The sequence below is a fragment of the Mustela putorius genome, unplaced genomic scaffold (assembly GCF_011764305.1).
Source record: "Mustela putorius furo isolate JIRA1106 unplaced genomic scaffold, ASM1176430v1.1 tig00003942_pilon_pilon_pilon, whole genome shotgun sequence".
Lineage (NCBI taxonomy): Eukaryota > Metazoa > Chordata > Mammalia > Carnivora > Mustelidae > Mustela > Mustela putorius.
The window spans coordinates 4,468,172-4,480,538 of NW_025422087.1; the positions used below are offsets into that span (position 1 = coordinate 4,468,172).

The 12,367-nt window shown below is 50.7% G+C and overlaps 1 protein-coding gene across 6 annotated transcripts in view; it reads right to left on the minus strand.

Moving 5' to 3' along the window:
* Positions 1-863: 863 nt before the first annotated feature.
* The window catches only part of SLC7A1 (solute carrier family 7 member 1), a 79,276-nt gene continuing 67,772 nt past the window's right edge, over positions 864-12,367 (minus strand). For all 6 annotated transcript variants that reach the window (XM_045069775.1, XM_045069772.1, XM_045069774.1 and 3 more), the window contains 5 exons: positions 10,616-10,718; positions 8,627-8,844; positions 8,200-8,366; positions 7,423-7,531; positions 864-5,910 (listed from right to left, as the gene is read on the minus strand). In XM_045069775.1, coding sequence (XP_044925710.1) covers positions 5,807-5,910; positions 7,423-7,531; positions 8,200-8,366; positions 8,627-8,844; positions 10,616-10,718 — 701 coding nt within the window. In that variant the 3' untranslated portion in view covers positions 864-5,806. The remainder of the gene's footprint in view (positions 5,911-7,422; positions 7,532-8,199; positions 8,367-8,626; positions 8,845-10,615; positions 10,719-12,367) is intronic.

Sequence of the window (12,367 nt, forward strand, 5' to 3'; positions counted from 1 at the left end):
AGCGATCGCTTGCGGGGGTCCGCCTTCTGCCAGCCCGCGGCCCCGGCCACAGGGCACACTCTGGCTGCTGTGGAGCAGGGAGGCGGCACACAGTCCGAGCTTTGGGGCCTGGTGCCAAGCGGAGGATGGCGCTGGTGGGCGGCGGGGGTTGGCTTGCAGACTGATTCTCCTGTAAACCTGGTGTGAACCGGCCGCAGCTCCCCCTGCCCTGCTCTCCTAGGGCTCCGGTGTCTGCTGAGAACACGCCCAGGTTGGGCCTTGCCTTCCGCTGGCAACCAACTTCTCCGTTTGGTCATTGAATCGCTGCCTGGTAGCGTCTGAGAGTTAAGACCCCTGGACAGAGTCGGCCTCCTGTCCAAGAAAAGGCTTCCTTCCCTGGGGGTGGAGGGGATGCGGGAGAGATGCAGCCCCAGGGACAGCTGCAACCCTCCCCCCACCCCATCCTCCTGCACAGACTGTGTGCAGCAGAGGACAGGGCAGGGCTGAGGTGTACGTGGTGCGAGGCGGCTGGCGCATGGGCACCCAAGGGCTTCGGTGGATGAGCGGCTTTATGCCCCTGGGGGGCAGCAATCTTGGTGCACAGACAGCCCCGCTCAAACCCAAGCCAGGTCTGGAAGGAGTGGGAGGTGGGGAGATGGCATGAGAGGATCCTAAACTGAGGGCTGGGGGATTCCCTGGTTGAGGGACTGGACTTTGGAATGAGCATTTGCACCAAATGCCCCAAGGCCAATGAAACATCACAACATCCGGCTGTGGAGAAACAGAGGATGCTAAAGAAGGGAAGGGCAGGATCTGGAACTCTCTGTGAGGCGCTGCCAAGCTTGGGGACCCTACCGGCGGTAGTCTTGAGATCACACTGTGCATGCCAAAGCCATAGAATTTATTAGAGTTGGCAGAAGCATGAGATACTGTACCACAAAATAATCTGATTTTACAACATATAGTAGGAAGTTGTCAACATACAGTGTTGTCAGCAAAAATGGGATACAGAGCAGAATTTCACATTTTTTTAAGGGGTGGACATGGACGCTTGTCCTTAAAATAAAAACAGGAGAGACCAGCAGAGACAGCCTGGTTTGCAGTGGGCATCAGATTCTAAATCTAGTATTACAATTATAAGAAACTATAAGAAAACTATTAGAAAAATAGAACATCAAACAAGCAAAAATATTATACCATTTACATAATAAGAAACACAATTCTTTTAATAATGGCTCCATGTTCAGTAGAAGAAAAAGTTTACTGGAGAAACCACAGCTCTGTGGGTTTGATAATAAACCAGCCCTCACTGGGATCATCATCCCGTGCTTTAGACCCATCGATGCTGGAAGGCACAACTTAAGCGGGAAACTTACTTTAAATATATATTACAACTTCTCAAATCGAAAATAAGTCCCAAGCTTTAAAAAGTTTGTCATCAAGAAACACAACATCGTATACCTTGTTAATTAATTAACAGTCAAAGCACATCTTCCCAGCCCTGCTTCCTGCTCATACCCTGAGACCCTGAGAAGATCAATTGCTGGACTTCACAGCCAAGGTCTTGATCTCATGGGGGTTTTTAGGCCGGCAGTTCCACACACTTACAGGACCATCGGGGTCAGGGGAAGGGGGTTCCTTGATAACTGTGCCCTGAGGCCCTTGGCCGGTCAGTGTCCCACTCAAAAGAGCACTGCTGCTCCATGAAGCAACGGGCACAGAAAGACTGGATTATAGTGACGAATATCAAAGTCAGTTGACATTTTCTTCTTTTGCCATAAAAACCCATCAGGCATCATAACCATGATGATGAAATATGGAGTGTAGCTTCTTGCAGCACTGGATCAGTGAATCATTTCATTACCAAAAAAAGTCCATAGGAGTCTGACAAAATGTCTATCTCACTCCCTGAGGAGCCTTACATACAATACTCTCATTATGATGTCAAACATATATCTGAAGTTATACAGAACAACCACACATAGCATATATTTAGTTCTATCTGCCAAGAACTTTGTAACAGTTCCACACACAGGCACACAAATGTTGCACACCTATGGCCAGCAGAGTGCAGACAGGCCTGCAGACACACATCTCTGTCCGTGCGAGAACACATCGGCGATGGGGCCTGGCACGAAGATTCCTCACTCCCATCTTGGTGATCATGGCTTTTGGGTGCTGACAGGACAATCAACTTTGATGAGATGTATACAAGTGAGACACGCAGATCAGAAGACGGTCCCGGCTCAGAGCTGGCAGGTGTCCTCTCCTGGTGATGGCCCCAAAATGCCTGAGTCCGTCTATACTCTGGCTGGGGCCGTTCCGAGGCATGTCCACACTCACCCAAGGAACCCACCCTTGGACCCTGGACTCACAGCCGTGGCTAGTGTTAGGCTAGAGACCATCCCGGGCAGACTGCAGAACTCACTCAGCTCTGAACACCCGCTGGGTGTTGCAAGGAGGGCATGCAGTTCAGTTCGTGCCCACTGCCATGGACGAAGCCCAACAAGCAAGGGCCAGGGGCCTCAGCCGGGGGCACACACAGGCTGTGCCAAAGGTACAGAACAGGGTGTGCCAGAGCCTCGAGAGCTGGGGGCAGCTGAAGCCCCCAATATGCACACACGGCAGGCAGGCAGCCTGTGATAGCCAAACCACAGCACACAGGACCAGGAGGCCGATCTCTTAAGTGAGATGACTCAGTGGAACCGAACCACAGGTTGGGGAGCTGGAGAGGGAGAGGTTCTGACAACAGTATTGATTTAGAGTCTTTCCAAAACACCCTAGGAAAAATGGCCCTATCTACTCTTACAGGTTTGGAAAAACAAATCAGGCCCCAAGTTGGGTGGAAGGGGTGTGAGCTGGTGGGGTGGGGTGAGGGAATGCAAAGGCCCTATCTCCTGCCCAAGGCCCCCTCCAGGAAGCAGGCTCAGCCTCACTGGCCCACAGGGTCTGACTGCTTCCCTGGAGACCCCTCACACTCCTCAATCATCAGCAGAGGTCCTGAGGCCCTGCTGTTGGCTTCTCTGTGAGTCTTCATGGGGTCACAAAAACAGAAGGGCAGAGGGCACTTCGGGAGGCAGGAAGGGGTACTTGTTTGACACAAATGGGTCTTACCAATATGGCTTTTTGCAACTGGGTCACAGATAAAAGCAGACACAACATTTCCAAAGGGCATGTCTCTAGAAGTGTGGAATTTCTGATGGTATAGAAAATACTGGCCAAGCCATGAAACTGATAATCATATTCTCGCTTGGGGGGTAGGGAGGCCAATTGTTGGGCATTTCTGGTGGTTATTTCTTGCCTGTGTGTGTGCATGCCCCGGCGCGTGTATGTGTTTATTTCTGGGGAAGGAATGAAGGATGGGATAGGAAAAAGCCTAACAGCGCTGGGGAGACTGACCCCAAACATCATTCCTTACATTACCACCCTCATACACAGAAGAAAAAAACCCCTGGCAACTGAACGGAAGTTAGTCTCCATAAAAGCACAGTGACCATGACAACTATTTCTCTGCGGGACCTTCAGGTGTCCTTTTCCGAGGCTTCTGGAGGCACTTCCCACTTTGGGGTGAGGAAGGAGGACCCTCCCACTCCAGGAGCTTCGCATTCCGTGGGATGGCATCAGCGAACACATCTTGTCAGTCGGCAGAAGGAGACACGTTGCCAGCTGAAATGTCATCTGTATACAGTCTATTGCCTGCTGTCTTGCACAGAAATTTCAGCCAGAAAAAGATATTAAGGTAAAAAAAAATTTTTTTTTCTCTCTCTCCCCTACACTTTTCTCAGATATTACCTTTCCCTCAAGTTCTCTTTGCCTATGTGGGAAAGTAACAGACAAATCAAGCAAACAAATAGCTAACAAATTCTAAGAAGACAGCAGACAACCAAAACCCCATGAAATAAGTTAATATTTATCAAAATATTATACAGCACCAATCTACATAAATTTAAATACCTTTCTTTGGAAACCCATGCTCTGAGCCCTTATGCTCCTCCCTCTATAACATTCACAAATGATATTTAGAATAAAGCTTCCAGGCAGATGATCAGGGCCTGGGGCAGAGGCCAAGCTCTTGGCCACCGGCCCACCAGCCCTCCACTGACCGACCCTGCCATTTGGCTGGCCCACAAATTCTTGCAATTCTCTCCGAACCTACTGAGGGAGATCAGACAAGTGCCGTCAATTTACCAGGCTTATTTCTACCAGATTTGTGTCAAAGGTCGGACAAGAGGGAAGAAGTGGGAGTCTGAGCTGCAAAGCAGCATTTACATTTTCTAGGGTGTCCACATGCCTTCCTCCCTCCCCTCCAGTTCACGTGAGGCCCTTCTGTCTCCCAAGTCACGTTCTCATGGGAAGGAAGACTGCGTCAGTGTTCTCGTTTCCTTGGGCTCCTCTCCGCAGAGTGGGTGAGAGTGTGGGGTGCTGCAGGGTCCGGGGAGGGAGCACGGAGCACGGAGCTGCAGGGACCCAAGCTGGCTCTGTGACTGACAGAGGCAGGGGGTCCAGGGCCAGGTTACGATCCAGATACAAATCCACAACGCTTGGACAGCAGTATGACCCCCACATTCTCACGCGCAGACCCCACGCTTGCAACAACACACCAAGGAAATATTTGGTCATTTTCCAAGTTAACACTAAGTGCCAACTTAATTTGGAGTGATTCGCAGATGCTAACAGAGGACTCGGTTTGATTCTATCTAAGGAGGGGCCAAACAGATCATGTTGGGACCAGAAGCAGCGAGCAGGGCCGGCCACTGTCACCTCAGAATGAGTGGACACCTGCCTTGAGAACCTTACAAGACTCGAAATGCTAACCCACAAGCATCAGAGGGCAGGATTTAGTGATTGGCAAAGACCCACAGAATACAGCGTTCTAAGCTCTACTAATCTAAGGCCAGTCCCACAGGAATGCAGTGCCACACTCCAGTTGCTTGGGACACACAACTGTTGGCGAGAGATACCAGAAGCAGCCAGAACCAGCCTGGGGTCTGGAGCGAGAGAGTGCGGCTGGGGGAGGTCCCCACACTTGGGCACCAGGAGAGGCGGCCCTGCCTTGGTCCTGCTGCCGCGTCCCCACAGCGGCGCTCCCTTCCTCCTGGTCAGTGACGGAAACGCCTGCCCTTAGCACCACTGGAGTGTGCGGGGCTGTCCGGTGTAGCAGCAAAACCCCTGACTGGAAGGGGAAGGAGGAGAGAGCTTACAGTCCTCACAGCCTCTTCTGGAAGCAACGCAGGGAACAGGAATGGGAGAAGGAAACCAGTCTTGCTTTTCCTTTTTAAGGTAAACTGCTGTCCTTTGGCTCCAGGGGCAAGACTTCTGGGGACGTATGTTTTGGAGTACTCACCTTGCCTCTGCGGCCGGCCTTGGGGGCCACCTGGGGAGATGGCTATGGAGAGTCTGGAGTGTGCACATGTTTAATACCAGAATGGTCCCTAGGGAGGGAGGCCCGGATTCCCAAGGTGACGAGAAACAGTGACTTCCATTCTGCCTGAGCACACAGCAGCATGCACACGGAGATGGAGAGGACGGGGCCACTTTCCATGTTCAGAGGGGTGTTAGGAGCCGCGGTGGCTAGCTGTGGCCAAGCGGCCCCTGCTGGGGAGCTGTCCGAGATGACGGGCCCTTGTGCACCTGCTGCGGAGCGAGTCTAAGCAGGACACACGGGCTGTGGGCTAAGGCTGCGTTTCAGGTAGCTGCAGCGTCTGCTGCACTGGGGCTGTGTAGATGTGGGTGGGTCCTGATGCACTGGTGGACAGAGTGAGGTGCTCCCAGGACCTCTGCGGGCATCCCTCGGGGTTGTGGTCACCTCTGAGGGAGGGGCTGCATGTCACTTGCAATGGTCCAAATTGCCGTCAGGAGTCCTTGCTTGGTCAGCGGCTAGGGAAGCCTCCTCGCTGTGCCACAAACCATAACCAAAATAGATGATGAAGCCTGCAGGCCGAGAGCAGAGCGCGCATGTGAACACAGCTGGTGGAGGAGCCCACCCAGGAAAGCCTCTCCACGCTGCCTGTCCTGGGCCCGAACCCAGCACAAGCAGCCCCCACGGGCAAACTTTCTGCCCTCGGAGAAATGACACAACTTTGACTAACATCTGCAAAAGCAGCTCTCCCACCTCTACATGCAGCAAGGGCACATGCCCTTCTGGAGAGCCTCACACTGGGCTGGATCCTGAGCAGGGGGAGCAGCTAGGCTAGGGGCCCCGGGACGAGTGCTGATCCCGCAGCTTCATCTGCTCGCCACCCAGCTTGTGCCCTGGAGCTACTGATGGGCCCGTGCTGCTCCCTGCCAGGGTGGGATTTCCAACGGGCATCACGGCTCCCCAAGCTGTTCGCACGGCCTCCGGAAGCCCACTGTCTCTGTTTTCTCTACTTATGTGGCTGTCAGATAGGAGGCGGCATTCAAGTCGCCTGCAAGCGTGTGTAACACAGGAGTTCAGTCTGTTCTGGTGTCCAGGACTCCAGAGGTCCCTCGGTGGGGCCCAGAGATCTGAGCTTCTAACCATCCGCTCAAGCACTACCGTCGTCTGGCCCTGAGGCAACCTTCATGCCAGAGACATAAGGAGGGCAGGCCTCAAAGCCCTGGAACTAAGCTAACGGCTTGGAGCCCAAGACTCATGTCTAGTACGCTTAAAACAGGGGTCGTCCGCCGTCGCAGGGGAATGTGTGCCTCACCCTGCGGTGTGGAGGAATGTGTGCCGATCACACACGACTGCACACACTGACCAGCTCTCCCACAGGAAGGCTCTACAGGGGACGTCTGTCCAACCGGCTGCAAGCCACACTTTGCAGACAATGTGAGGCCTGCAGAGAAGGATCTCCAGGCGGCAGCTATCTGCCCCCAAGCGTGGTGACCCAGGGCGGAGGCTTTGGCAGAAACAAAGTCCTGGCGTTATAGCTCTTGTCACCAACACTGAGGGTGAGAGGAAACTCCTTGGTCACCAGCACTGAGGAAGGAGCCTGAGTCCATTTCCTGCAGTTCCTGGGTTGGATACCCAGGTAGGGGGTAGGCCACGGGTGACCTACAACAGGGCCAGCACCCAAACGGTGACCCCAAATCTCCCACATGGGCCAGTGGGCAGGGGCTTGCTGGGCTGGGGAGGGTCATGGTCCAGGGAGATAGACTGGTGCTTTGTGAACAGTAGACCATTGCCTTGTTTTTGTTACCTTCAACTCTTGCCATGACATAACTAGCTCAGGCAAGAGCAATTAAAATGAAAAGTATCTGAAAGGGAGGGGAGACCCACAATGTACAAGAGCTCCTCACTGAGGGAAAACCCCTGACTACATGTGTTTTCATTATGCTTTGAGATTGGAAATGAGAGAGGCTCAGTGACAAGAGGCACAAGTTGTAGAAAAGACAAATGACCAGCGTAGACAGGTTTGGGGCCTGGGGCAGAGGGGCCTCCAAGAGAGGCCATCACAGTGAAACCCTGACCTCACATACCTATCAGCATCCACACTGCAAACCGGACCCACGTGCCTTGGTCCAGCTGCATCATCAGATAGACGTTCACAAAGATGCTCAGGACGGGAAGTAGCGGCAGGAAGGGCACCTGCAAAGAAGAGTGGGGTGAGGGGGGTGCATTGTCAAGTCTGTAGGGGGTGGAGTGCAGGGGGTGTTGCCTTTGAGTCATTTAGCAAAAATGCCCTAAGAAAAGCCCCTACCCCTGAAACAGATGGACTGCGCTCTTTATATGGGGAAGAGAAGGTGAGTGCACCCCAACCCACACACATATGCACAGCCGCACCCCTGCACCGGCAAACTCTAATAGGTGGGGGTTTGGTTCTAGGCTACCAAGTGCCAATGTGGACTCTACTCTAATTTTCCCCTCTTGCTAATCTCCTGTTTAAGAAGGGGCTAGAAGAGGGACTTCTCCTTATCTCCAACACTGAACTACTTCATTACTTGTGTAAGCTAAAATGCAGACACCTTGGTCACCTCCAAGGCTTAGTAATGCGATGCGCCAGCCACATACGTTAGATGGACACATGTGAGCTACCCCGGCAGTGAGCTGCGTCACTGACACCTAAGAGCTACAGCAGGGAGGGGTGCCTTCTTCCAGGGTCGGGTCCCCACCCGTTGTCCCTGAGGCTGGCCGGCCAGCCCCTCTGCTCCACACAGCCTGGCCTGGCAGAGCTCACGCAGGGCGCAGGAGGCCTGGGATCTGGGGCACCTACCACAGAGCCTACCAGGAGGTTCCCTGCGGGCAGAGCTGCTCACCTTAAATGAAAGCTTGGTCTTGCTCTCAGGCTGCCTCCAGATGATGATGGTAACCAGGGAGCAGAGGAGGACAGATCCAGCAAGCACAAAGATGGCCCACAACTCCGCTTTTGTCAGAGCCTCCTTTCCGAGCACGGCAACAATGCAGAAGGTGAGGATAAGAATTGCTAAGAAGGAGGGAGAGAGGGGTGCAATTCAATCTTTTTTCAGATCCCCACAGATAGCCCCAAAACCCACGGAGAGGGAGGCTCCATTTCTGCAGCCACCAATTACGGTAAGGGCAGAGCAGCTGACATCACAGTCCAGGAGCAAGACAGATGCTTATCTCTATCCCTTCCAGCACTTGCCTCCACCACCCGGGACAAGAAACCCTGCAATACCAACAAGCAGGACCCCAAACACCTTACAGGGAAGGGCAGGCTCTTACCTATGAGGCTGGTTGAAATGTTCACAATTAGCCCGGAGAATTTGGAAGGCTCCATATTTTTGGGTGAGAGTATGTTTTTCAAAGAAAACCGTTCTGCTTCTGGTAAAAAGCCTGTCTGGGAATCACTGGTGCTCACCAATTCATTCTGGTCCACTTGATCGAGCTCATCGGTAGTTCTGGCCATCTGGTATACCATGTTAGGTTGCTCTGGCTGATACCTGTAAAGAAAGGTATTGTGTGACCATCAAAATGTGCTTTCATTGGGCAAAAGGATACATATTGACTCAAGTTCTTAGTAAGCTTTCAAAGGTAAATTGCCCAGGACACAAGGCATAAAATGGGAAGAAGATGGTCAGAACGATGCATTCTCTGGCAAAGTAGATACAGAGGAGGAGACCTGAGTCCTCGGCTTCTTTCTGTTTCTGCTTCTGGGCAATACCCTCCTCCTTGGGGTCTCAATTTGAGGCAACTTGACCTTCCCCATGAACTAGCCCAAAGGAATATCCTGAGATGGTTTCCCTTGCTCTGAGTAATAGTACTGGCCCTTGGATGCTTACAATATTTGGCCACTTCCAACAAAACTACAGCTGAAGGGAGCTAAAAGTACAAACAGAAATAGGAAGCTGTGACATTAGGATCCTGTTTGGTGCCAAGAGCCAGAGAAATGTGTCGGCAAGCTGATGGATTTGAGAAATTCTCTTTGTGAGACTTAATTGCATCAATTTATTTTTAAAACTCCAAATGGCTTAGAATAAACAACTTTACAGAGCTGGCCGAAAGACTGGGCCTGTGGCATGATTTCCAAGACATAAGCTTCCTGCAAGTAAAGCATTCATTTTAAACGAGGCTCCTTATCTTCCCACCCAAAATGAACAGAGCTCCAATCTTTTCTACCAGCGACGAAAACCAGAGTGCTTTCTGAATTATTTTGCATCTAATCTAAGTGTGAGCATAAAGATATTTAACCATTTTTTACTGATTCACTTATGTCAACACCATTTGGTCAAATGAGAGTGTAAGGAGAACCTCAGAGAAGACTCCAGGGCTGAGCCCTCAGGACGGAATAAACGGTCACAGAACTAGCAAACTAGTTTTAGCCAATGCTACACGGCCACGGCTGAGGTTCAGCCCGTTTTACACAGAGTAGGTGCTAAGCATTCCTGAAATGGGACAAATGGAGTAAATGCCCTTGCCAGTATAAATGCCCGAAAGGAAGTAATGAGGCTTTTCCCAGGTGACCAACACTGAGTCTCCAGGACTCCATATTCTCATGATAAATGTTCCCTTGAGCCTTTCCTGGTAGTGAGGAAGCAGAACCCTGTCCTTTCAGAGCGAAGGACAGCTGGAGCCCAGGGCTGTGCCTGGGAAGGGGGTACACCGAGGGAGCTGAGAACACAGGGCACCACTCCTGGGCCCTGAACTGCTTTACCTCGGCCATCCAGGGGCTGGCCCAGCGTCCACAAAGCTGACACGGCCAGAGCCTGGGAAGTCTTGCTCAACATTCACCTCGGCCACTCAGTGCCATGTACTGGGACTGACTCCTCTTGGGGCAGCTTGCGGTGTTGCTATAGGACAGCACTGCCCTAAGAATCATACAAGGATTCTCCCAATTCCCACCAGGATTAGTCCCCAGTACCCTCCAAGCTAAGACCCTGGACCAAACTGAAATCATTACCCTAAGCCTTCAAAAATTCTGTTCCCTGGACCAGGCCCAACAGTTAGGCTGAGAAGCTGTCACCTCCCTCCTCCTAACATCCCGCCAGAAAAATGAGGGCACGTGATAGTGAAAGGTGAGCCCCCTGACTCTTTTCAATGATGTTTTCTGTGACTAGACTCTCAACCACCAAATCCCACACTCTCTAGGGCAATTCCCAAAGGAACTAACAAGAACCTGAAATTACACCTTATAAACCATTAACCTGAACTTTCAAAAGGCTAACAGGGTACATCTTCACTATCTATCATGGAATCCGGAAAAGCCATACATACCGTAAGACCAACACACAGGCAGCCACCAAAGAGTAAGCCAGGAGAGTGCCAATCGACATGAGGTCCACCAAGTCCTTCAGGTCAAAGAGAAAGGCCATCACAGCTGAGGAGGAGACAAGCATCAGGATCCACAGATGGCCCACAATCACAGATAGCCAGAACCACCACCCACCCACGATCCAGGGTATACAGGGGGAGCTGCTTTTACTTGCTTCCTCACCCCAGCCCTTTCCATGGAAAGACACTGTGACGACATTGCTTAAAGAGAAGAAATGCTCAGGATTAAATCACATTAACGGTCCTCAGCAGATAGTAACAATAATTAACATTTATATGAAGAGCACTTCCATGAACAGGACCTTTCTTGATCGTCATGGCAACTCTGCAAGCTATCACTACACTATGATAGAGAAACTGAAGTCAGACATGTTGGAAGACTTATTGAAGGTCACACAGCTAGGAAGTGGAAAAGTCAGGATCTCAACTAGGTTCTTGTGGCGGAGCCCAGTGCATCTTTCTCTGCACTGCACAGACTCATAGACAGTTACATGTTATCTATCCATCTGCCCACAAACCATCCACCCGTCATCCATGGATCAATCCATCCTCTGTCCATCCATCACCTATCACCCATCCATCCATTCGGCCATCACCTACCCATTCATTCATCATCCATCTGGCACGCACTGAGAATACGCTGGTCAGCGCACCCCAGCAAAGATGTACACCATCAAAGTGGGCAGACCAGAGAGTCTCCAGCTTCCCCGAGTATATCATCCAACACAGGCATCAGTAGGCAACAGTGATGAGCAGGTGGATGAGGTCAAGTCCAGTGCTCTGGGAGGATCCACAGGGGCTCCTAACCCAGACAGCTGAGTATGGAAAGCAGTGCTATCTCCAAACAATACTGGTACCTCTACCATGACCCCATTTATAAAAATCTACAACATGCATGCTTATTTGAAAATCTTTTGTAATTTTTGTGAGAGTCTATCTCTCTATTTATATGGGTACACTTGTCTGGTTTCCCATTTAAACAACTTGGATAGATCTACTTTGGGGTATTTTCAAATCATAGGCAATCAACACAAGTTAAAACAGAAACACAAAACCATTCCTTTTCCACAAATATTTCTCAAGCCCCTACGGACTACTCCAACTAAAACAAATTTACATTGAGGGTAGATAACAGGATCAAAGAGCAATGCCGGGCCTTCTGGATAGTCAGAACAGTGTCCAGCTGTGCAGGCTGCAGATGCCTATGTCCCCACCCACAAAGAAACTCCAGCCAGACTTTTTCCATGTGGGGTGATTTCAGAAAACCAAATACCCATTGACCACTCCTGCCAAATGAAAAGAAAGAGTAAATCCTGGTTTGGTGAATGCACGTACTTTATAGTCACTTTAAAGATTATAGTTTGAGCTCCTCTGATCAGCACAGGAAGGGAATTAAAGTCCAGTCTTTAATATGATCAAATTACATGTAAATCCTGAAAGAATATTAACTAGTTCCCGTTCTTCATCTCTTAAATATATTGGTCATATTCTGACATGTGGTGTCCCTTAACCTGAACATTGAGATCGTGGTCAAGAATGTACAATTACACAACAAATTTGTTAAATAATGAAAAACTAGCTTTCTTTCGTTATGTGACATTAATTCACAATACTAAACACACTTTGATAAAGGGGTAGATACTATTAACAATCCATTCATTTAAGATGGTCAAATGTCTTACCAGTGGCTATTTG